Here is a 26084-nt window from a genome sequence, read left to right as displayed (position 1 = left end):
TTTAATCACATTATTCAAATGACTAATCGACTTGAAAATTATGTAATTCACATCATTTATATGCTGCTCTTTCAATTACAATAGGTGAGGTCAAGTTTAAGATAATCTTCCGATTATAATATCTTTTTAACACATGATAAAAAGTAGATTAGCGAAGATTGGTAATAATAATGATTAAATGATATAAAAGATAACATAAGTTCTAAATCATAATTGTGTATTACAATAATGACTACAATAAGTAAAACTTAAATTGTGAATTTCTCGTTCCGTGACATAATTATGCAGCGGACAACATACACAATAATAATACTTCTGGCATGACGAAAGCAAGGCTAGACATTAAACAAGGCTTCGGAACAGCATACTAGCTAGCGCTCCTAGTGAGAGGAATCGTGATCAACACATTAAGAAGTTTCGCATTTCCTGCTGTTTTGACATAAAAACTCATGCAAATGCTTCTCACATTAAAAAAACATTATTTTAAAGCTATTACATTCTACAAAAAAAGAATACAATTACAAAAAATACAAACATATATGTGTGGTGTCACACATGACCTCCTCCTCCCTCCTGTCACACTTTTTTACAACCCCTCACATCTGGAGCGTGAAAACGTTATGGACAGCCCTTTATGATTTGAACGATTTGTGGAGTTAGTGGAAATCCCGCATTATTTATAGCGTTTTGGGTAATCCCGCATGCTGACGTTAATATAAAGGGAAACCAAAAGTTAGGCTTTGTTTAAAGTGCATAACAAGTGGATTAATGTGTTCATGATTTAATCAAACAAATATGGAGGGTAATGAACCCATGTCGGCAACAACACCTTTGTACAGATCAATCAGAGGGGACGATCAGGTAGGTTTGATCAACGTACATGTAGTTCTATAATGCTTTGAGCTTGTTTGAGCACATGATACGTAAAGTTTGGCGACCCGGAACGCGGAAGGGAAGGTCAGTAGCGGTGAGTTTTATTTGTGAAACTACGTTGATATATACACGTGTCTTAGTTCCTAGCATATCGAGATTCCTACATGTTACGTCATGTTATCTTGTTTTGAATTACAAACGCTTCAACACTACAGTTTATAATATGAATAGGACGTTAATTTTTCTACGTCGCTCCCATTCCTATTTTTAGTAACACAACGAGATTTCCTACCATGAGTCATGCTGGGTAATTATATCCACAACGTGTGCATAGCATTCTTACACTAAGAGATATCTCAGTAGCAATATTGTGTTTTTAACTTTTTATTTCACTAGTTATAAAATTAAATTATGAGGACTATGATAATAAATAGTAAAAAACATATGTCTTTATTTCCTCCATTTCATGGAGGGGTAGGCCTAAAGTTTGCATACATCGTCAGATACAAGTTGTCACATTATGGTTAGAAATTGTAGGTAGAATATGTGGGTTTACCTCATGTAAGAAATATTGAAAATTTTATCAAAAGGGCAAGTAAACATGACGGTCACAAAGTGCACATATGTTCAAATAAGCTTATCGATGAGGGAGAGATTAAAGAATAGTATAGTTGACACAAGGCCGGGTATGTTTGTATTGGTCAGGCAAAAGTGTTTATTCAGTTAAATCTCTCATCAAAAGGTTGGATAAAGCTTGTTAATATTTGGGTGGTTTGTTTATCCCGTTCCCAGGGCTTCATTGATTCAGTATCTTAAGTAATGTATCCAATCAGAAACAACCACGCATAGAACACTGACCAATGGGATTCGTAACTGAGTTTCACGGGGCAAATGTTAGAGGGAAATAGGCAGTTAGCGTTTAGACCTAGAGGTGGATAGTTGGAAAAAGACACAATCATGTAGCAATCACAACGTATTTGTATAACTGAAATATTAGTTAAGTCAGACATTAAATTGGACTAGAAACTGATACATGGTGTTGTTGAATATTTTATCCTGTATTATGCAGAGAAATTAACATAAATAGATAGAATAGACTTGTCCCATGCGCGGCACGAGAAAATGGGAGTTAATGCAAAACTCGTCATCTTGGCAACTCACGCATGACGAGATATCGAATGATAGGCTACATACCGGTAATTTAAGAGTAATGAACACTGTTAGAAACTATGTGTCGTCCATGAACTATGAACGATTACGGGACAAAGTCCAAGTCCAAAATTTTATTGCATAAACATTATTTAATGTTAAAGTACAATAAATATTAGTGACATGAAGAAGAACAAAGTCAACAGAACATACAACAAAGTATTAAACATCACATATCTAACTATTCGTAAAGAATTCATAAATGAAAAGTGAGGTTGCTTCATACTATAGTGAAAAAAGTATATAAAGGGTGTCTTTATAATTAATCAGTGTCTATTTAAAGGGTCTCACTATGATGCCGGTGGAGCCCCGGTGCGTGGTCCGGGATCTACCGGGATGAACCGGGGCTCCATCGGGGACAACCGGGGCTCCTCCGGAAAAGTATTAAAATATTTAATACCTCCGAAATGAACCGTGAGTCACCGGGAAGGACCGGCAACGGCCGGCGCGGCACCGGAAGCAACCGGGACGGCACCGTAGCTCCACCGGGGCCCATACAAACCCCGGCAGAGTTACGGCAACGCCCCGGCTGTCGCCGATGGAGCCTCGGTGAATACCGGCAGAGTCCCGGTATAGCTACGGTGCATCGGCATTATATATTATATGATAGTGAATTTTTTTCCAGAAAAGTTGATTTAAGAAATAATTCGTGTACGTTATAGTTTGTTGTCGAATAACCCACGGCCGGAAGTTAAGATGCGTTGGGATTAAATCACGAGTGCGAAGCACGAGTGATTTGAAACCACGCATCTAAACTTCCGGCCGTGGGTTATTCGACAACATACTATAACGTACTCGAATTATTTCGATTCTAACACGGTTTTTCTTAAAGATTTATACTATGCATCTTATTTTTCTTGTGTACTATTTTATGTGAAGTTCCGCCCATAAAAATAACTTTCGGCTGTTCTGTCTATCAGATCCGCTTTCATTCATAAAATACCGGATTATTACGCTGGTGTAAAATGTATCGGCATGTTTTGTTTAGCTACAGCGCGTGCTTTCAGTGTATAAGCTCCGCCCATAATTTGTTGCAGAATAACCCATGGACGATTTTCTTCTTTGTTTATATGAAATTTGGCACGTGCCGTGTTAGAATTTTCGTTAAAATATGATTCATATTTATCATTCAAAATGATGTTTTCACTAATTAATATCATAGCGACAAGCTAACCACCTGTGTTAGTGTCTAGTTGCTTTGCACTTGCACGACGAAATGTTATAAGATTGCGCATATATTTTGTAAACGTATTACAGCGATCACGCATCGTAATTTCGTCATCTCGTGCCCAAGAAATCTTGATTTGGCGTCGTCGCCTTGTTTATTCATAGAGCGAAAGTGCGTTACCTCGATGCGACAGTTCAAAAATGTTTCGTGTTCTGAGAAAACTGGGCAAAATGATGTGCGTAAAGTGTCGTCCCAGATTAGCCTGTGCAGTCCGCACAGGCTAATCAGGTACGACACTTTCCGCTTAAACAAGATATTCGGTAAAAAGGGACTTCCTTTAAACGAAAAATACCACTAAAGCGGAAAGTGTCGTCCCTGATTAGCCTGTGCGGATGACACTTTACGCACATGCATTTTGCCCAGTTTTCTCAGAACACGACTCAAATAATCTCGTGAACTGCATCGTATTCGGTTGTGAGTGTTGAGTCATTTTCAAGACCGTTCAATGTGTTTGTATCACATCATTCCGCTTTAATAACGAAGTTAAGAGGGGGGGGGGTACTAGAATCACCTGTCTGTCTGCCTTTCTGTCTGTCTTTCCGTCCGTCCGTCCGTCTGCCTGTCTGTCTTACTGTCTCTTTCGACTAAGAATATTCAGGAATCGGTTGGTGTTAAAGAATTTCATGGACTGTAAACATTGTTGGGGATACTTTACGTTTACTCGTGTAGCCATTAACAAATTAATAAATCTAATTGTATATAATTGCAGATTGTGAATGATGCAAACTGTTACGTCTTTAAAATGACCGATATCGAAAGGCTGAAGAGATTCATTTTCGCGGGAACAGTACCACGACAACTCGCTGCAATAAATGATATCTTACAAGGGTGTGTATTTAAATGATTTCTTCTTTGTACGAAGATTGAACTTATAATGATAATACATACATATAGTTCAATAAAGTTCATGCTTTATGGCAATAAACCCCGGCTTGTTGAACATTCCCACCCAAAAGACGTTGTGCCTTGTTTTTTGTTAGGAGTTTAAGAACACTGAATATGATACTTGCGATGGTACTGACAAACATCGCCTTGTTGCTGCTAGCTGCTCATCAATTTATCTGTAAATGACTAAAAAGCAAAATGGAATCGTCTTAATGTAAAAACACACACACAGACTTCTATGTGCCATTGAGTTACTCTTATTAATGTGTTTCTCTACAAAACTGTCTATTGTGCCACATGTTTTTATTTGTAATTGGAAGCTTTCGTGTTAAACTCGTGCCTCTTTCAATCAACTTGAAGGTTATTTCGCGTCTCGCGCGGATTAGAAGTAGTTCAGATGATATACAAGATCAGCATTCACAGACGCAACGCTCGACAAGATGCACTGATCTACGCGTATGCCTTCTGTTGCCGACGGTCCAATGACGAAGTGAAACTGATGGCGTACTCGCACCTCAACAACATATGTAGAATTCCAACCGACCTGTTTATGTTTATCAAATACTGCGAAGATATTTCCCGACCAGGTATTAATATGGATCATTGATTTGTTTTGCTTAAAATTACTAAAAACAATATTCGGCTGTTTCCAAATGGAAAAAAATAACATGTTTCCCTTAAAATGTGACACAATTTTCCAAACATGGCAAAATGTTACCAATAAAATCAATGTGGAAATTTCATTCAGCAATAATTATGTCAACAGTAAGATAACATACAGAAAACCACGGTGGCAAAGAGGTGGCATTCACTCCTCTTTTTATGTCCCCCACTATAGTAGTGGGGGACATATTGTGTTTGCCCTGTCTGTTGGTCTGTTGGTTGGTTGGTCTGTTGGTCTATTGGTTTGCGCCAACATTTACATTTGCAATAACTTTTGCAATATTGAAGATAGCAACTTGATATTTGGCATGCATATGTATCTCATAGAGCTGCACATTTTGAGTGGTGAAAGGTCAAGGTCATCCTTCAAGGTCAAAGGTCAAATATATGGGTCAAAATCGCTCATTTAATATACACTTTTGCAATAATTCAATATTCAAGATAGCAACTTGATATTTGGCATGCATGCGTATCTCATGGAGCTGCACATTTTGAGTGGTAAATGGTCAAGGTCATCCTTCAAGGTCAGTGGTCAAATATATGTGGCCAAAATCGCTCATTTTATGAGTACTTTTGCAATATTTAAGATAGCAACTTGATAATTGGCATGCACGTGTTTCTCATGGAGCTGCACATTTTGAGTGGTGATTGGTCAAGGTCATCCTTCAAGGTCAAATATATGGGTCAAAATTGCTCACGTAATGTAACGTCTGCAATATTGAAGCTAGCAATTGTATATTTGGCATGCATGTGTATCTCATGGAGCTGCACATTTTAAGTGGTGAAGGGTCAAGGTCAAGGTTATCCTTCAAGGTCAAACGTCATATACGAGGACGTAGTGTTTCACAAACACATCTTGTTATAAATTGCACTCCTCTTTTTTTCTATCTCGTGGCCACGAGTTAGCTAAGTCGTGATCTCGAGATGCATAGAGGTGACATTCACTCCTCTTTTTTAAAACTGCACTCCGCTTTTTTCTATCTCGTGGCCACGAGTTAGCTAAGTCGGGATCTCGAGATAGCTATGTCGTGGCCACGAGATAGAAAAAAGAGGAGTGCAAAACTAAATAAAAGAGGCGTGCAATTAAAAAAAAGCGGTGCAGTAAATAAAGGAAGGGTGCATTAAACAAAAGAAGAGAGAATTTCGAGATCTCGAGATCCCGACTTAGCTATCTCGTGGCCACGAGTTAGTCAGCCAATCAAATACTATCTTTTCCCCTCAAATTAATCAGCTAATGAAAACGTCCCAAGGCTCTGATATAACATAACATACTACTATTAGTACTACTATTACTACTACTACTACTGCTTCTGTTGTTGTTGCCGCAGCTACTACTACTGCTACTACTTCTACTACTACTACTACTACTACTACTACTACTACTACTACTACTACTACTACTACTACTACTACTAGTACTACTACTACTACTACTACTACTACTACTGTCACTTCTACTACTACTACTACTACTACTACTACTACTACTAGTACTACTACTACTACTACTACTACTACTACTGCTACTGATGCTGTTGCTAGTATTAGCAGCAGCAGCAGCAGCAGTAGTAGTAGTAGTAGTAGTAGTAGTAGTAGTAGTAGTAGTAGTAGTAGTAGTAGTAGTAGTAGAAGTAGTCGTCGTAGTAGAAGTAGTCGTCGTCGTCCGTCGGTCGGTCGTCCATCGTCCGTCCTCCGGTCGTGGTCCGTCGGTCGTCCCTCGTCCTAACATCGGTCGTCCGTTGGTCGTCCATCAGTCGTCCCTCGGTCGTCCCTCAACATCGGTCGTCCGTTGGTCGTCCATCAGTCGTCCCTCGGTCGTCGACCATCGGTCGGTCGTCGGTCGTCCGTTTGTCGTCCGTCGTCGTCGAAGTAGTTGTCGTAATAGTCGTAGTAGTACTAGTAAAAGTAGTAATATAAGTAGTAGTAGTAGTAGTAGTAGTAGTAGTAGTAGTAGTAGTAGTAGTAGTAGTAGTAGAAGTAGTAGTAGTAGTAGTCGTAGTAGTAGTCGTAGTAGTAGTAGTAGTAGTAGTAGTAGTAGTAGTAGTAGTAGTAGTAGTAGTAGTAGAAGTAGTAGTAGTAGTAGTAGTCGTAGTAGTAGTGGTAGCAGCAGTAGTAGTAGTAGTAGTATTAGTAGAAGTAGTAGTAGTAGTAGTAGTAGTAGTAGTAGTAGTAGTAGTAACAGCAGCAACAACAGCAGTAGTAGTAGTAATACTAATAGTAGTATTATGTTATGTTATATCAGAGCCTTGCCTGCTTTGACCCAGCTATATATATGCGTATAGAATATTTACACATGTTACGCAAATTTGATTGGTTGACTAACTCGGGATCTCGAGATAGCGAAAACTCTTCCCTCTTTTGTTTAATGCACTTTATTTACTGCACCGCTCTTTTTTTAATTGCACTCCGGTTTCATTTAGTTTTGCACTCCTCTTTTTTCTATCTCGTGGCCATAGAAAAAAGAGGAGAGCAAATGAATGTCACCTCTATGCCACCGTAGAAAACGCATGACTTAGTTGACTCCTGTTTGCGAATCTCCAATAGATTAAAACTTTCGTTAAGGTTGGCCAAAACCACATCTTACGGTGATATTTAGATTGATCACCAATCCAAACCAGTGTTATAGTTTCTCCAGTTTTTCTCTGGAGATAAATAAAATGAGACCGAGGGTAGGCGATTTCCTAATATAATATTTTAGTCAGAAATGAACAAGCAAAAATGTAAAAATTAAATAAAGTGTCGTAATCTGTTTAATGTGCCTTATTATTAAGCATTTATCTAAGCCTTTACAAATCATCATGTTCATGATTACGCCACATTACATACAACCGATGTAACCTTCCAATCCTACGAGCAGATGTATTGTGTACGAACCGGTTCAAAAGTCTGAATCAAATCATACTGTTTAGCTAGAACCGTATCATATGGTTTATAAACTGTATGAAACGCTTTAAACCGTATGATAAGCTTTTAAGACTTTTGGACGGATTCGTACGTTAAACCGTATGATCCGAAACCGTTTGAATAAATTGATAATGATATATATGTATATATATATATATATATATATATATATATATAATGTATATTTATAAATATTAATTCACTTATTTATTCAGTGTTAACCGCATGATACGAATCGTAAACCGTATGATACGAGTCGTATCAAACGGTTTCGCATCAAACAGTTAAGCGTACAATCGGTCCAAAAGTCAAAACCATCTGAATCGATTTGATACGATCGTGTCATACGGTTTAGACTTTTGGACCGGTTCGTACACCATACAGATATACCAGGGTGCAGGTTCACGTTACTTTTTGGGGTTCCAGTTTTAAACTTTATAGGATTTAACCCGACGGTAAGAGGTGCTTTATTTCAAATACCTTTTTAAAACAAGTTTTCTTAATAATTTCAACTAGTACATAAACGACAGATTTTTATGCTGCTTATGGCAATTCGAAATACATCAGAATTACTGTATTTACAGGTTTTTTTTTGCTTCTTTGTGACCCGCCAAAAAACGTCCCTTTCCCCTCGGATTTGTTTTCCCCTCAGCAGGTAAATTTTTCCCCCAGATTTCATTCCACCCCCCCCCCCCCCCCAATTTAATTTTGTTGTTGTTTTTGTTTAAACTTTAACTACATGAGTTAAGCTGATCCAGTGTAGAAAATAGAACATATTGCATAATTAAATTATCTGTTGCCTTGAATTTGTTTTAAAAACAGTAAAATATGTTAAATTGATTATTTAAGACTTTCCTTATTTTCCCCAAAATCCGGCGTTTCGCGTGATTTTTCCCCCCAAATTCGGCATTTCGCGCGATTTTTTTCCCCTCAAAAAAGGCCAGGCCCTTTCCCCAAAATCAGATAAAAACCTGATTTAATAAGCATGTGTTCTTGTTCAAAAATTTCATTTTTACTGCATTCGTTGTACACGGTTAATGGCCGGTTATGTTTCACGCAACGTAAAATTGTGTCAATGATTTCAGACGTATTCAATGACTTATTCTTATACCTTAAGGTATCGGCACATATAGCAAGAAAAACTGTCTTTTATGCACTATACTCTATAGATTTTTGCAAATGTATTTCAATAACTTGAGATATTTGCAAAAATAAAGTTCTGAAAGGTGTGATTACATTCTGTCCAGCCCGTGTTTAAACCACGAAACCCCCGTTGATTCTGCACCCTGTATACATTCTTCAATAACTCTAAGTTTAAATAGGTAACACATGAACATGACCTTGACTGTTGAGCGAGATTTTGGCTCGTGTTTTATACATTTATTTGTCATGCATTGTATGCTGTGTTAAATTCCTGTTTTCTGTGTTTGAATAGTATGACCACTCGATCTTGCTTAAAACACATGTTTAATAGTTTGGTCAAATATAAATTGTGCAAGTTTCTATACACATAAGAGCTATTAATTTATCAATAATATTATATAAGAAAAACATATTATTGTGTGACGTTATTTTAAACCAAAGGTACCGGTTGGGGACGGGCACACAGACGAGCGGTATCAAGATGGTACAGGCAGTTTGAAAATAATCCAGAGAGATTGTTCCACCTTGTAACCAAGTATAAACGCCGGAGCGGCATCTCCCATGTTGATGTTATTCGACTGGCCCATGTTAAAAGTGTAGACCCAGTTATTCAACTTATATTGAGGTAAAGTAATTGTGATCTTTTTGTACATGTGTATATATTAACACGGAAAATGCACGCCAATCGGTACTTGTGTCCATAATTAATATAATTTGCAGCATGTATGAACTCGTTCATCTGATTGCAGTTTGAATAAGTGGTTCATCCCAGTGAGAAAGATGTAAGGGGCCTATATAGGTCCCATGTGGGCAACTCATATGCGTCATGACTTGGCAATATAAAGAACCAATATCGACAGCATGTATGGGCTATATGGGCATTGTACTTAAACCAACAAAATTTAAGATGGCCAACTTTACTGTACCTCAACGTATGACGCACAAGGTGAATGCGGCGGGAATTATGACCCCTTTTGACATGATTTTAATAAAACATACTGATATATGCATATACAATTTTACAAAAACAGTTCAGTGTGTATTCTTCATTGTTGGCGATGCCTGTAATTTCGTATTTCCAATTCAATTGCACACGTTAATGCATGTATATATATTTTTCCAAACATCTTTGCAATATAGGCGTCATGAGTGTTGTATCTGGGCATATATATATGTTTTCCTCGTCAGCAAGAAATTTCAATGTAGGCTTCATTTACTATATAGTATATAAAATGAAACCGAAGCATGCTCATCTTCGAGATTTGTTCGGAGTTTTCATTGGGAGCTTAATGATGAAAACCAAGTATGCTGACCAGTGCCATGATTGTTCTCATTGTTATGGGACTTGAAGGGAAAGATGTAGTAGTGTCCGTTCAATTTCTTCGACGAACCATTGTCACTTAGCGTGGTGAGAAGCTTAATTAACCAGATGTGTTGGGCACTGAACCACGATATGAGTCTTAGTTTTGTATCTAAAATATGCATTATATGCACAGTGTGTCTCCTCTATTTCTACGCAGCTACTGGATAGACTGAAATCAAACTTAATGGAAAGATTAACGAAAGAGCTTTTCACTGACCCAAGTATCTTTTTTTTTAATGATTAAATTGGTGCTATTATGGGAATTAAAGTATTTTTAAATATGCATTTACAGAAAACTGCGTGTACGTTATGTTTGTTTTCATCGGAACCTTTTGATTGTTGTCGGCTTATCTGTTGCAATCTATAACACTCCTGTTCTTTCGATCTCTCGGGACATCATAAACATAGCATAAAGAGGGACATGAATTCATAATACCACCCGCTAGTTTTTATCTAAAGCAAATGAGCAATCACTTTATTTAACTACAGATACATAATAAAGGGTTACACCGAGGCGAAAGAACTGTTTACTGATGTCACCACACAAACTATGGTGAACATTACCAATCTGATGTCAGCGCTCGATGATGCAAAACGCACAGACAATCCGGAGAACCTTTGCAACCTTATCAGAGCTCACCGTTTAACATGGGAACAGTGTCCGACAAGGCTACTGAAAACCCGATCAGTATTGATGTGCTTACTGCAGCAAATGCCAATCGAAGCAACGGTTCGCAAGCTCGGACTCATGACTTGCCATACAGTCTTTGATGATGCAGATGGAGAGGAGTCATTGGTAAGTCATACAGCTGTAACAAGATGTGATAATGTGTCTGCTGCTTATTTATGAAGCATGTTATATTATTTAATGCATCTTTGTGCAACTGTGTTGGAATGGTATTATTTTCATTTTGTGGTGTGCTTATTAGAGATTAGTTGTACAGAAATTGGATTCCATCAACACTGACTTTGAAGACCACGTGGAAGATGTGCGTGGAGGACCAAGGAAAGTATGGCATCCACTGAAGCTGTATAAGGCGAGAACTCAATATATGAAAGACAGAGCTCATGGTAAAAGTGCATGGTTTCTAACAACGTGTTTTGTGTCATTTTCCATTTATTGTAGATCTACATATGCTCGTTATTGGAAAGAGAGATTACACGTCAATGTAAATTAAAAAACACTCAGTTCTAATGAAGATATTAATTTATGCGAAAGAAAAATAAACAAAAGTAATTGTTTTACGATGATACTTCGATTATTGTAGTGGCGTGTTAAGTTAAATATGATTGCGCGAAAGATTTAATACATGCTTTTAAGGGTTTGTTGCATATTAAGAAACCAACAAAACAACAGTTTATATATACTAAAAATGTTGTGAAACATTTGCATTTAATAATAATCATCGGATGAAATTGAATTTTTCATGCATTATTCAACTTATATGAATTCTTACAAGTTAAATGTACGATTATGCAGATAAGGAGCAGAGTGCAAGGAGATCCACTCTGTGGAAACCAATACAGAGGATAGGAGACGCACTAGAAAGAGCCTTTTATAGGTCGTTCTCAAAAATGCAACCCACCGGAAAACGAATCTACTTTGTCCATAGCGTCAGCGACCGTACAATCAAATTAGGAGACTGGTAAGAGATGTTAATTCATCAATAATTTATACTTATGTATTTCAGTCCAGTTTCAATTAATAGCGAGCTCGAAGAGCAGCCAGAGGCTGCTCGAGAAGTGCGCATTACGTTAACACGTGTATTTTACTGTAGATCTACAGGTTATTATTTTGAAAAGTTTGGTATCTGCGCGCGCAATATCCGAACCTGATATCCGAACCGGAAACCGGAACTGGAAATTTTCGAAGTAAACCGGCGTCTCCTGATTGATCACAATGATACAATAAATAAAAATGATCAAATTTACGGCTTTTAAATATTCTAAAATTCTTCTCTGTATTTTAATGACTATATTTCGAACAACGCATCGGCATTCTTCGTGTAAAACAGTTGTCTTCATTCCGGGAGTTCCCCGTTCAATGACGTCATCACCAAAAGTAGCACTGTAGTTCCGATGTTTATAATTTTCGTGCATTTGATTGGTTGAAATGTAAGAAAATTGAGCTAAAGAAAATCGGAGCCAAAGAAACGGCTACAAACGACTGTACTTGATTCTAAACAACAACTTCGTGAAATGTTTAAATTTAATTTACATAGTATCTTTATTTAAGTTTTTATTTAGTTTCTTGTCAGGCTGTGACAATAAACTAGGACGAAGTTATTCTGTTTAAATACCATCAATGCAAATGCCTGCATTTTGTGCAGCGTGTGGTTTTTCAAAGAGATATGACTTAATACTTATGTAAGTATCATCGTGTACTGGAATTTGTCCGACGCGTTAAAGAAATGATTATACGGCGAGGCTTGCCATGAGCAACACATCATTTGCATCATAAAGTGACTAAAAAATAAACAAAATAATCGAACATAATTATAATTTAACAAAGCACAAAATCTATTCAAGACTATAGCAACTGAAACCGTTTTGTAGGATAAGTTGATGACACAATTTCAGCTTCAACAAGATTTTATAAAAAAAACACTTAATTTAATATAAACGTCACGCTTACCTTAATGACACCGTTAACCCATTGTTTATAACAATTAAGTTGACAACTTTAATCCAAAGTTAATAACAAACACCTTGAAACTATATGCACTTCCACTTCTATTCTTCCAAGTTTTTATCGAAACTTAGTTTAAAACACACTATTTTATTGTATTACTATCAAGTTTACATTAAAGGGATCTTTTCACGCTTTGGTAAATTGACAAAATTGAAACAAGTTGTTTCAGATTCGCAAATTTTCGTTTTAGTTATGATATTTGTGAGGAAACAGTAATACTGAACATTTACCATGGTCTAATATAGCCATTATATGCATCTTTTGACGATTTTAAAACCTAAAAATTATAAAGCGTTGCAACGCGAAACGATTGAATAATTTGGAGAGTTCTGTTTTTGTCGTTAAATTTTGTGAAACTATGAAGATTGCTTATATAAGGTATAAAATACGTCAAGTATGTGTACTCGGCGGAATAGCTCAGTAGGCAAAAGCGTTTTTACTTCAGGACTCTGGCAGGACTCCAGGGGTCACTGGTTCGAAACCTGGTCCGGGCAATGTTCTTTTCCTTTTTTTAATTTTATTCTTGATTATTTTACTGGAGCTTTTACGATCTAATGTTTACATTTATCGATATAAAGCATTTAATGAATAAGTTAAAAAATGCCAAAATCTGTGAAAAGGCCCATTTAAAGCATGATAAACACACAATCCAGTGTTCGACACTAACGGGAGTCCGGTGGTCCGAGACTCCTCGAAATGAGACTCGGACTCCATGTTTTTGTGTCAAGGAAGTCCGTCGGACTCCTTCAAAATCATCTTTTAAATTATAAAAAAAGTCATTTCGTTTCGCAAATTCAGCTTCTGTACAAAAATCCTCTTACTCAGAATAGTCATTATCGAACACTGTCTATAAAAACGTTAAGTTGCATTTGTTTATTGTCACATTAGAATTGTAATAATTTAATAGTCACCCTCTACATACTGCAGAAGGAAGTTTTTAATACCAAGTCATAATTGCACACTTCAACCACTGCTTGAGAACTGTAAGAGTTTTTTCTTAACAAGGAAGATTATAGACAGCTGGTCTTATTGAAAGTGAGAAGGGTTCAATCAAAACTAAGTAATGTCGGAAGCATATACAAAACCAGAACAATGCCATCATTTGGACTATGCAATCGAATACGTATTTTTCTTTCATCTCATGAAAACCCCTGTCTGTTCTACAAGTATGTTTTCAGAAGATGCATTGTGTATACTTATTATTGTTTTACAATGATGGAGATGCTTTTATTGTCCATTTTATAGTTTATGTACGCAAAACAAAGAAATTCCATTTACAAGTTTTATTGAAACAACTTGCAATGCAAAGGACCTCAATCAATTTATGATTTAGATGTGTCATAAGCCGAAAAATAGGATATAAAACAAGTGTCATAATTTTGGACTACCTGAAGTATGATCGGACTCCAAAATTTCCGAAAGAGGGAGTCCAAAGAACTCCTTACTCCGAATCGTTAGTGTCGAACACTGCAATCCGAAATACGTTTGGCGTTCGATGCTTTAAACAAATAACAAATAATGTTAAAAAACGCCACGTCCGACATCGCCACGTCCGACATGTCTTTTATTCCAGATAGTTTAAATAATTAAAAAAGCTAGCGCGCTTCACGGAATTTTCAAAACTCGCCCTGAGCGTTCATACTGCATAAACGCCCGAAAAATAAGAATCAATCCTTATATTTATATTTGTCCTTTGATTCGAAACAATTAAAACATATTCGAGAATAAAAAAAACTAGAATTGTATGCTTTTAGGGAGGCAACACATGTTGTAATCTTAGTTTCGGGAACAGCTAGGACCCGCCCCTTAAGGTTTTGTTATTCATTATTCCTGCACGAAGAAAAGGAGTTCTGAAGTTTTACTATTAATTATAATTACACGTAGCACATTATTTGGAAAATTAAAACATCCATTGCAGCTGAAACTGTGCTGTAGAATAGATTGATGCCATTATTTAAGCTTTGACAGGGGTCATAAAAACTAAATTTAGTATAAACGACACGCTTACCTCAACGGCAACTTTAATCCAATGCTGATAACAATCAAGTTACAACAATATACACTTCCAGTGTCTTTTCTTAAGGTGTTATGCATGACAAACACACAATCCGAAACACGTTTTGGATTCGTTCGATGCTTTGAACAAATATTTAATTGTAAAAAATACACCACGTCCATATTGTTTTCGTAAAATGTTTCGTCACCGAAATGGCGTCACACAAGATACGTCATAAACTGCGTATTCAAGTGATGAGAATAAAATACGGAAAGCTGGTTTGGTAATATATTTTTACAGAAATATTTGACAACTAAGAAAATTGATGGGATAAATCGAGACATTGAGAAATGAAACATCAAAGAAACAAAAGTAAACAAACGGGTAATGTTTATTCATGTTTGTTACTATATTTACAAAAGTAGTGCGGTCGCGGTACTGGTCACTGTATAACCATGCGTAAGCGTCTAGAAACCATTGGTCCGATTTTAGAAGCTCCGCCTTCGAAGGCGGTATCGCCGGCTTACGGGTTACGCAAAATGAACTCATTAATTTTTCTAAAGAAAATTAAGAGTGAATGTAAATATAACTATTTTGTTTCGTCACAGAAATGACGTCACACGATTTACTACGTTATACATTTCGTAATATAAAATCAAATCGCTGAAGGCATTTCAAAAATGAATTCAACACTTTCTTCTTCTTCATTCATGTGATGTACTAATCTCACTCTGGAGCATACTCGTACATTTTTTTATTTACAAGGTGATCGTGAGAGTGCAGTTAAAAAATAAAACCTTTAAAGGGACTATCAACCACGAATGACGAAAAAAAAAGTTTTAAAATACCGTATATTTTACAATTGTTAGTTTATATTGATTAAAATATCACGACTGGTATATACCATTACATGAAAAAATTTCATATTTTCAGTTTATTCGGTATTAAAATTTCGCGATGTGAAATCGAAAGTACATCGCGAAAATAGGTGACATAACGATTTACACACTTTAAATAACGCAAGTAGATTGATCCTTTTATATATAAAATACAATTCACTACGCATGCACAATTTGCGTTTCTTGGTTTACCACTTGTCGATGATGATCAATCTACTGGCGTTATTTATAGTTAACTGGTATTTACCTGGTAGACATACCCAGTAAAATTTATTACCAAGTATACAGAAAATATGAAAACTTAACAACTTTTTGCAAGTAATGTAATATACCAGTCGTGATACTTTAATCAATATAAACTAATACTTAAAAAAAAAAACGGTATTTTACAACCTTTCTTTTGTTCGTCGTCGTGGTTGACAGTCCCTTTAAGATTTATAATAATGTATAGTCAGGGAGGCTCAATGTTTGAATTGGAGGCCTGCCAGTCCTTCCCTGAATGACTCTGTAGTCTGTAGAACTTTAAGGTGCTTTGGTAGCTGGTTCCACAATCGAGCTCCGGAGATGAAGAAGGAGTGACGGTATGTGTCTGTTCTGCAGTATGGTATCCAGTAACGGACCACTGCACCATCCAGCTTTTCTAGTCCATGTGCTCGTGTAGATGTGATCGATCGCCGGAGGGGATCGGTTGCTGGAATGTCGAGAAGACCATAGGTGATCCGATACATCATCAGGAGTTTCGAGTGCTGGCGGCGGAGTTCTAAGGTAGGTAGCCCAAGGTCTGCGTTCATCTGGCTAGTGCTGCTTGTGGTCCTGTAATTGCCTGTGATGAATCGCGCTGCTCTCCGCTGCACCGCCTCAAATTGTTGGATACATGTCTGTATGTGAGGGTCCCAAGCTGCTGATGCGTAGTTGAGGACAGGTCTGACTAGTGACTTATAGCACTGCAGCTTCATGTCTTTAGGGCAGCTGGAGAGGTTTCTGCGGAGAAAAGCGATGGAGTTATTGGCAGACTTAGTGCAGCTGTCCACATGTGGTTTCCAAGAAAGATCGGTGGCAAGTGTCACACCTAGGTACTTTCCTGTCTTGGCTAAGGCTAGTTGGTGCCCGTGGATGTTGTAGTCTGCTTGTATTGGGGTTTGCTTTCTTGTAATCCTCAGTACCTCACATTTGTCTGGGTTGAAGGACATCTTCAAAGTTGTTTCCCACTCTTGGAGGGCATTGAGGTCATCCTGTAGTATCTGTGCATCCTCTGGAGACTAGATCTTTCTGTACAGGAGACTGTCATCCGCGAAGAGCCTTATTGTGGATTTAAGTTTGGAGGGCATGTCATTGATGTACACCAGGAAGAGCAAGGGTCCTAACACTAAGCCTTGAGTGACAACCGATGTCACTGGTGCTGTGTTTGACTGTACACCCTCAACCTGTACCTGTTGACTTAAGTTTGATAGGAAGCTTCTGATCCAGGCGAGTATGTTTCCACTGATGCCGTTGTGCTTCAGTTTCACAGCAAGGTGTTCGTGTGGGACCTTGTCGAAAGCCTTACTAAAGTCGAGTAAGATGGCGTCTATCTGCTAACCGTTATCAAGAGCTTCCGAAAGGTCCTGTAAGGTCAGATGTAGCTGCGTCTCACACGACCGGCGCTTTATGAATCCATGCTGTGAGTCTGATAATATCTTCAGGTCTCCCATGTGCTGCATTTTCTGACTGTACATGATATGGTCCATAACTTTACAGCAGACAGAGGTGAGGGAGATAGGCCTGTAGTTGGCAGGGGTGCTTTTGTCGCCCTTCTTGAATATGGGAGCCACCAATGCCTGCTTCCAGTCATCAGGCACACAGGCTTGTGACAGAGAGGCCTGAAAGATGAGGGTCTACATAGGTGATAGTTCGCTTGCAAATTCCTGTAGGAACCTTGTAGGGATGGCATCAGATCATGTTGCCTTGTGTGGGTTCAGGTTTCGCAAGAGTTTGTGTACACCCTCATTTCCTATGTTGAAGGTTGCCATTGATGGGAATGGTGTTCCGCTCATCTTTGGAATGTTACTTTGGTTCTCTTCTGTGCATACACTTGTAAACTGCTCATTCAAGATTGCAGCCTTAGAAATAGGGTCGTTATGCAGGAGACCTTCATGTTTCAGGAGGGCAATACCACTGCTGTCACATCTTCTTGTTTTGATGAAGGAATACAGCTTCTTAAGGTTGCGATCTTCAGATACAGTATCGCTGATGTATGTGTTGTATGCCCGTCTGCACTCGTATTGGACTGTCTTTTGCAGCTGTTTATATCGTGTGAGGTCTTCTGGTTTCCCATTATGTTTGGATCTCCTGAGGGCCCCCTTGTCTTGATAGGCGCTTGATCTTTCGATTCACCCAGGGTTGGTTGTAACGTTGTGTTGCAAATTTTGATGGAATATGTTTTTCTATGGTGTTAATACAGAACTGCTTAATTCTTTCCACAAAGTGTTGATGTCTGTATCTGAGTTATGTCTGTTGAGAAAGATGTCACGAAATTCGTCAATAGTTGTGCGGGTGGTAACGAGATCAGTATGGTTCCAAAGCAGAATCTTTCTCTGGGGTGATTTGGATCTAGGAGCGCGTGTTGAGGCCTGCACAAATACAATGTCGTGGTCACTGACGCCTGGGACTGGCTTGATCTTCTCCACCAGTGGTGGCCCATTTGTTATGAAGAAGTCGAGTATGTTGTTACCTCTTGTAGGGGATGTTACGCACTGTTCTACCCCTAAATCAGCTACGATGTCAAGAAGTGTGTGGTTGGTCTTGTTAGAGTATGAGTTAACGTTGATGGTATTGGTATTCCAATCGATGTCTGGCAGGTTAGCGACACCAGCAATCCATATTGTGGCATCTGAGTTATGTTGATGTAGGTTGTTGATTACAGTACTCATTTCTTCCATGTATGTGTGGTGGCTATTAGGTGGTCTGAATAGTGATCCGATGATCAGGGTTTGCTTGCCTTGGCATTCGAAACGTGCAGCACGGATTTCATTCGGAGTTGTCAGGGCCATGTCTGTTCCAACTATACTATCCTTTGCTGCTCTCATCACTCCGCCATAGTGGTTTTCACGTCTGGCAACGAAGTTGTACCCTGCATGGATAACTTCTCTCTCATAGAAGCCGTTGTGCAGCCATGTTTCACAGCCAATAACGATATCGGGGTTCGATTCTTGGAGGAGTAGCCAGAATTCAGATCGTTTTGCTCGCTAACTCTGGAAATTGATCAGCAATATCCTATGTGATGCTTGTGTTTGTGCACGTTGTCTGGTATTCCTGACAGGGGACGAGGACAATTGTGGGGGCCCGGTGACGACAGTACAGAGCTGAAGCTTGACGTCTGAGCATCAAGTGGGCTTGAGTGTTGACTTTGGTTTATGTGGCTTCCATGGGTTCTGTAGGAGTTCTCTGTTGCTACAGAGGTGTTGATGGAGTCAACAGTCATTGAGTTAAAGAGGGAAGTTGAGAAGTTTGGTAGGCCGCAACAAAAGCAGACCCAGCTAGTGTCTTGTATGTCATAGAGAACAGCAATGGGCATGTTCAGGCATTTTGTGTGAAACCAGGTATCGCAGGAGTCACAACATACAGCATTCTAGTTGGATCTGCAATGTTTTTGGCACTCAACACAGGGAAATCTGTATGTTTGGCCTGGGTTAGGGTGGCAGTCATTGGATTCTGTGATCCTGTTGTGGAAGTAATATCCGAAACCTGGATATGTCAGATCATCTGGACAGTGGTGGCCTTAACTCGACCAGAAATAAAAAATAAGAACAAAAGTGAAGATACATTTCAGGAGGTGTACTTCTTTATTAGATTGTTGTACCGTTTGAAGGATGTCCGTAAAGTTCGTCCGAAATATATATTACTTTTGACAAGATCGTTTTTGCAGGTGTTTAGCTGGACAGAGTTATGCGTTGCTTCGTAGAACAGATGGCTGTTAGAAGTGGATGCTATCTGGTGACAAACAAATGAGATACCTGACTGAACCCCCCCCCCCCCCCCAAAAAAAACAAACAAAAAACAAACAAACTTTTTTTTGATGACAGAATTGAAAGTTGCGCCTCACGATCACCTTGACCTTTATATCCTATGCAAATGTATGATGATGTTTCGATTAAAATACAAAGAAGTTTGTAAATTCAGAACAGGGCTTTATGGTATTCTATTGTGTTTTTGCTAAAGGTGGGGATGTCCGACAAACTGCAGTTGTTTGCTCTTTTCACCTTTTTAATATTATAGTCACGGAAGATGAAGTTCTACTTTTTAAGGTAGCTAATCGAGCGGCCACGAAAAAAATCTGCAAGCATTATGGTAACCATCAACTTATGCACAGAAAGAATCGGCTTTCAATTTGATCTGATCTCCCCACTCATTCTATCCCGCGAAACCCTTGATTATCCTTAGCAATGTAATCATGCTATTATACAGCATTGCAGTTTACCTATATATTTTTCAAAGGGTCAGATAGCTTAATTGGTAGAGCAACCCAGGCCGGTAACAGTAGATGGCTCATAGGTGGTTTCGGGTTGGAATCCCGATCTGACCTTCTTAGGTAAACTTGTGGTTGCAAGGCTGGCAACTGATAATGTGACAATCTGTTTGGGCGGGATTTGGGGCTAACAGTTCAGTTCATCAGGTCACATGAAACCCTTTAATATGGCCCGTTTGTTGTTTAATTGCTGATTAACATAATAATTAAAAGTTAATTTCCTTATTTTTGACGCCAGTCTTTACGAACTAAACGTTCTTCTGCTAGGAAGCACCTTGTATTATTTAATTCAAAAATTATCTTTATTAAAGTTTTTTGTTAGTTTCTTCTAGTAAACATTAATCGAGCTCGCTTCGAGGCTTTGCCGTATTTCATATTAGCGAGCTCACAGAGAAGCCGCAGGCTGCTCCAGAAGCGAGCATTACGTTTACACGTGCATTGAACTGTAGATCAACAGGTTGTTGTTTTGAAAAGTTTGGTATCTGCGCGCGCAATATCCGAACCGGAAACTGGAAGTGGAAATTTTCAAAGTAAATAAACGGCGTCTCTTGATTGATCATAATGATACAATAGATAAAAATGATCAGATTTACGGCTTTTAAATATTCTAAAATTCTTCTCTGTATTTATTGTGACTATATTTCGAACAACGCATATCATATGATCAGCATTCTTCGTGTAAAACAGTTGTCTTCATTCCGGGAGTTCCCCCGTTCGATGACGTCATCACCAAATTTAGCACTGTAGTTCCGATGTTTATAATTTTCGCGCATTTGATTGGTTGAAATGTAAGAAAATTGAGCAAAAGAAAATCTAAGCTAAAGAAACGGCTACAAACGACTATACTTTATTCTAAACAACAACTTCGTGAAATGTTAAAATTTAATTAAAATATTATCTTTACTTAAGTTTTTTTGTTAGTTTCTTGTCAGACTGTGACAATAAACTAGGACGAAATTATTCTGTTTAAATGCCATCTATACAAATGCCTTCATTTTGTACAGCGTGTGGTTTTTTCAAAGAGATGGGACAGAATACTATGTAAGTATCATTGAGTACTGGAATTTGTCCGAAGCGTTATAGAAAGGATTACACGGCGAGGCTTGCCATGAGCAACACACCATTAGCATTATAAAGTGACTACAAAATAAACAAAATAATCGAACATAATAATAATTTAACGAAATACACAATTGGGATATTAAAATATCTATTGCAACTGAAACCGTTTTGTAGCATAAGTTGATGACACTATTTCAGCTTTAACAAGAGTTTATAAAAAAAAATGAATTTAGTATAAACGTCACGCTTACCTTAATGACGTCGTTAATCCATTGTCTATAACAATTAAGTTGACAACTTTAATCCAAAGTTAATAACAAACACCTTGGAACGATATGCACTTCCACTTCTATTCTTCCACGTCTTTATCGAAACTTAGTTTAAACCACACTATTTTATTGTATTCCTGTTTGCATTAAAGCTGCAGCATGATAAACACACAATCCGAAATACGTTTGGCATTTGTTCGATGCTTTAAACATATAACAAATAATGTTAAAAAACACCACGTCTGACATGTCCTTTATTCCAGATAGTTTAATTAAAACCATTTTGTTTCGTCACAGAAATGACGTCACACGATTTACTACGTAATACATTTCGTAATATAAAATCAAATCGCTGAAGGCATTTAATTATTTATTAATTAAACTTTATTTATGCAAACGTATGATGATGTTTCGATTAAAAAACAAAAAGTTTGTAAATACAGAAAGGGCTTTAGGCTATTCTATTGTGTTTTGGCTAAAGGTGGGGATGTTTGACAAACTACTGTTGTTTGCTCTTTTCACCTTCTGCGAGCATTATGGTTACCATCAACTAATGCACAGGGGAATCGGCTTTCAATTTGATTTGATCTTCCCACTCATTCCATCCCGCGGAACCCTTAATATACCTAAGCAAGATAATCATGCTATTATACAGCATTGCAGTTTACCTATACCTTTTTCAAAAGGTAAGATAGCTTAATTGGTAGAGCACCTAGGCCGGTATCAGTAGATGGCTCATAGGTGGTTTCGGGTTCGAATCCCGATCTGACCTTCGTAGGTAAACTTGTGGTTGCAATGCTGGCAACTGATAGTGTGACAATCGGTTTTGTGCGGGGTTTTGGGCTAACAGTTCAGTTCATCAGGTCACATGAAACCCTTAAATAAGGCCCGTTTGTTGTTTTATTGCTGATTAACATAAAAAAGTTCATTTCCTTATTTTTTATACCAGTATTTACCAACCCCACGTTCTTCTGCCGGGAAGCGCATTTAATTTAATTCAAAAAATATCTTTATTTAAGTGTTTTGTTAGTTTCGTCTAATAAACATTAATCGAGCTCGCTTTGAGGCTTTGCTTTATTTAATATTAAGTTTTTGAATCGTTTAATTTAGGTGACTTATGCCCTGAAGTTGATTTTAATACTGAGAGAGCATTCCGTAATACGAATCTTGCTTTCAATGACGTCACTGTGTTCAATAGCTTTATCATCCCTTTCAGGAAATTGCCCGTGAACGAAATTTCAGCTGTGATGAGTGTTACACTGGCAAGAACAGAAGAAAACTGCGTGATTGCAGGTCAAGACTAGGAACTAATACAAACATCAACCCTAACACAACCACTCCCAACAAGCTACTAACATTGATGACTCAGTTTGCTGTATTTTTTATGAGAGCATATAGTGATCGGTGGCTGACTGTGATTTACATTAAATTAAAACAAACGAGAACTAATTCGGAGTGCATAAATTTTTGCCATAATCGAGCACAAGAACAATGCATTATTTGTTCTGTTTCAGCCATTGGTGGTAACAAAATGGAAATCTTAGACGTCGACAGAAATGAAAAGATGGACTCTGTTTTAACAAGATTGAATAGCTTGCATCTGCCCGGGGAAGCCGACTGGTCGCTGCCGATTAAAGACGCAATGGAAAGGAAATTGCGAGACATCGACGCTTTCCTATTCTACGTTGATTGTGAGAATGCGTAAGTTCAGGTTAATTTCTAAATTTAACCAATGCAAAATATTTAATAATTTTCGTCGGCAAAAAAATTACGATGATCTAAATCAGTACTGTATGATTCCACTTTCTTATATGTTGTAAAAAAGAAGGAATGTAGCTGATATCTGTATAAACTTCATTTCATCTTTCCCCAGAAAGTTGAGATTCTTTTGCCATGGTGCATTTTCAACCACAAATACATTTCATTGCGTTAATCGATTTTAATTTCTCTTATTTGTTCAATTTAAATAACGATGTGAGGTTAACCTGTATTGAAACGTTTGTGTAAGTAACAGATTCATGGCTAAGTGTTAAGTTATGCGCGCCATCCAACCGGTGGAAACCAGCAATGCTTCTAATTAACCGTTTAAAGCGGTAACACAGATTAAATCATTTGTTACGTTTTTAGAGTTGTATTATGTTTTGTTATATATTGCATAGTCAATGGATCATTTGACTTAAATAAAAAGAAAAGAAGGGTTGATAATAATTTATATCGTGATTATGGTTCTGGGGGGTACATATGATTATTTCTATGCATTTGTATCTGCCATATCAGTAACGTAATATCGCTTTTCGAATGAAATTATTCATGTTCCTTTTATTGGAATATTCCTGAAGAGGCGGTTGCAGTTTTATGATAGGAGAAGATTACTTAACGAAATTGAATTTTAAGACAAGAAAGTGAAGAATCGCTTACAATTATTTGCCAACATGCATTTGTGACTGCATATCCTTAAGTAAATCGTTACTACATGTATGGTATGTCTACCGAGTAAAAATTCTATCTGGATTGAGAAAAATCGAATGCGCGTATACTTTTAATTTTGAAAATTCAGTGGGGTAAAAGTAGGAAAAATTAACAGTATACATTAAATATACATAATACACCACGTCAGTTGTAAAACCCCGACCTAATTCTGTGAATCGCGTTTCTTATGTACTTTTACATGTGTTACCAAGTAAACTTTGACTTAATATTTTACATGTAATGTAAATGTTACTCGATTAAAGTTCAGTGGTTGTTTCCCAATCGAAATTCTTATTTTGTTTCAAATCAGGTACACAGAAACGCATGTTGCTGACGACATGGTAAAGTACAGACAGTACTGCAACAATCCTTCGGTCAAGCTGATAGTGTGCGGCCTGAACGACTCTCCACATTCCTTGGCCGACAAGGACGATGTTCATATGCTGAATATTTCCGTATTTGATGCATCCGTCCCAAAATTGATTGACAACTTTATTCGATGGGAAATGCGAGGTGTAAGGCCTGATGCAAATTTGGCTGAATTGCCTGGCGCGCAGATTATTGGAGGTCCTGATGATATGTCGGATGAAATGCAAGGGGTAATTTCTGGTGAAAGTCAGGTCGACCTGCCTGGTGAGCAAAATACTGAAAACCCTGATGATGTTGAAATGACTGATGATGAAACCACTGTTGAATTGTCAGCGGCTAGGTCAAATGACGTAGAGCTCGATCGACGCGTTAAAACTGAACCAACCCAAAAGAAACAGTAGAACAACCAAGTCCGAAGTCACAGTTTAAAATGAACATAAATATTAGAAATCAACTCGAACATTTTGTTATGACAGTAACTTTTTATGGACTTTTAATAAAATTGCAATGATAGTGATTAGTTGAAAAAAGTTATCGTTATGTTCACAAATCGTTCAATAGTTACCTATTAATCCACGCTCACTGATTATTGAATTACTAAAAGTGAATTTGCTAATTTGAAATATATTTTTTAAATATGATATTGCGATATGAAGTTATTATTGACAAATCATAAACTTGTTATATGACAATCTATTAAGGAACGATGCTTTCCGGACACTGTTTTATACAGAAACACAATTGACAGGTCGCGAATTATGCAATAATTACCTGTATGATATTGCAGACAGACTTGATCCTATAACTTACGTATTGCCATGAGGAATAGTATATGAAATGTGTAAACTGTCCGTGATTTGAAATTAGTTCTGCTTTCGGTGCCCATTGTCGCTTGAAAATATTCATATTTGTTATGTATGTACTTGTGTTCAAATATTGTGCCTTACGAGTGTGATTACACTTCACTATTGTTATTGTCGAAAACATGAGCATAACATATTAGGGGCTGAACGATAAAAGACTTTATGGAGATCCGAGACGGTTGTATTTCTTTAGGGCTGATTGTTTCTTTCGGAATTTAAAAAAAACATAATCGCCACCTACGTCATTCAAAAGGGAGTGTTCTGGTGGGCTGCGAGGAACAAGAGAACCGGTTCAAGTACCAAGGCGCGGAATAGTATAAAAGTGACGATACAGCCGGAACTCTAGCTTTTTCACATTTGATATTTCGATCAACACCTTCTAAATGTATTAACGGAAACTTCTAGCATGTAACTTTCTATCCTTTAACAAGAAAAAAAGGAGGAACACGGATCGAATACTCGAGGATGGAAACGTAAATAATAGCTGCTGATTTTTTTTGTAATCCGGGACATGTGTAGATCGACGACTGCGTCTAACATTTAAACATTGACGTTCTTAAAAACATAAGTGTCGCGATACGTTGATAGTTACTTTTATTGCTCAAACAATTATTACAGGATTATTGTACTTACAACAATTTTGAAGTACGAAATATAATGAAGTATCGGTTCTTATTAAAATTCATTAACCTC

The 26084-nt window shown here is 37.6% G+C and overlaps 2 protein-coding genes across 4 annotated transcripts in view; one reads left to right on the top strand and one right to left on the bottom strand.

The window, feature by feature from the left end:
- The window catches only part of LOC127871547 (uncharacterized), a 26439-nt gene extending 12611 nt beyond the window's left edge, over nucleotides 1-13828 (bottom strand). The window contains exon 1 of one of the 2 annotated variants that reach the window (XM_052414590.1): nucleotides 12904-13828. The gene's annotated coding sequence lies outside the window, so the exon portion shown is untranslated. Of the gene's footprint in view, nucleotides 1-535; nucleotides 772-12903 lie in introns of those variants that run through there. The other variant, XM_052414591.1, reaches the window with a different exon arrangement.
- LOC127871537 (RNA-binding protein RO60-like) lies at nucleotides 713-26084 on the top strand. Of its 2 annotated transcripts, none has more exons than XM_052414571.1 (10): nucleotides 713-861; nucleotides 4020-4138; nucleotides 4556-4782; nucleotides 9347-9530; nucleotides 10758-11064; nucleotides 11198-11339; nucleotides 11749-11914; nucleotides 22907-22983; nucleotides 23205-23391; nucleotides 24470-26084. In XM_052414571.1, the coding sequence occupies exons 1-10, from the start codon at nucleotides 796-798 to the stop codon at nucleotides 24927-24929; spliced, it is 1935 nt and encodes a 644-aa protein (XP_052270531.1). In that variant the 5' UTR covers nucleotides 713-795; the 3' UTR covers nucleotides 24930-26084. The 2 variants fall into 2 exon arrangements, with proteins under 2 accessions (XP_052270531.1, XP_052270532.1); XM_052414572.1 differs by having other exon boundaries at nucleotides 850-967.

This window comes from Dreissena polymorpha, chromosome 3 (assembly GCF_020536995.1).
Source record: "Dreissena polymorpha isolate Duluth1 chromosome 3, UMN_Dpol_1.0, whole genome shotgun sequence".
NCBI classification, from domain to species: Eukaryota; Metazoa; Mollusca; class Bivalvia; order Myida; family Dreissenidae; genus Dreissena; species Dreissena polymorpha.
This window is presented reverse-complemented; position numbering and strand designations above follow the sequence as displayed.

What these genes read in the sequence shown, in the direction of transcription:
- LOC127871537 (XM_052414571.1), top strand. Translation starts at nt 796, where the DNA reads ATGGAGGGTAATGAACCCATGTCGGCAACAACACCTTTGTACAGATCA. An exon ending in CAATCAGAGGGGACGATCAG is followed by an intron (nt 862 to 4,019) that starts GTAGGTTTGATC and finishes ATATAATTGCAG; the next exon opens with ATTGTGAATGATGCAAACTG. An exon ending in ACAATCAAATTAGGAGACTG is followed by an intron (nt 11,915 to 22,906) that starts GTAAGAGATGTT and finishes CATCCCTTTCAG; the next exon opens with GAAATTGCCCGTGAACGAAA.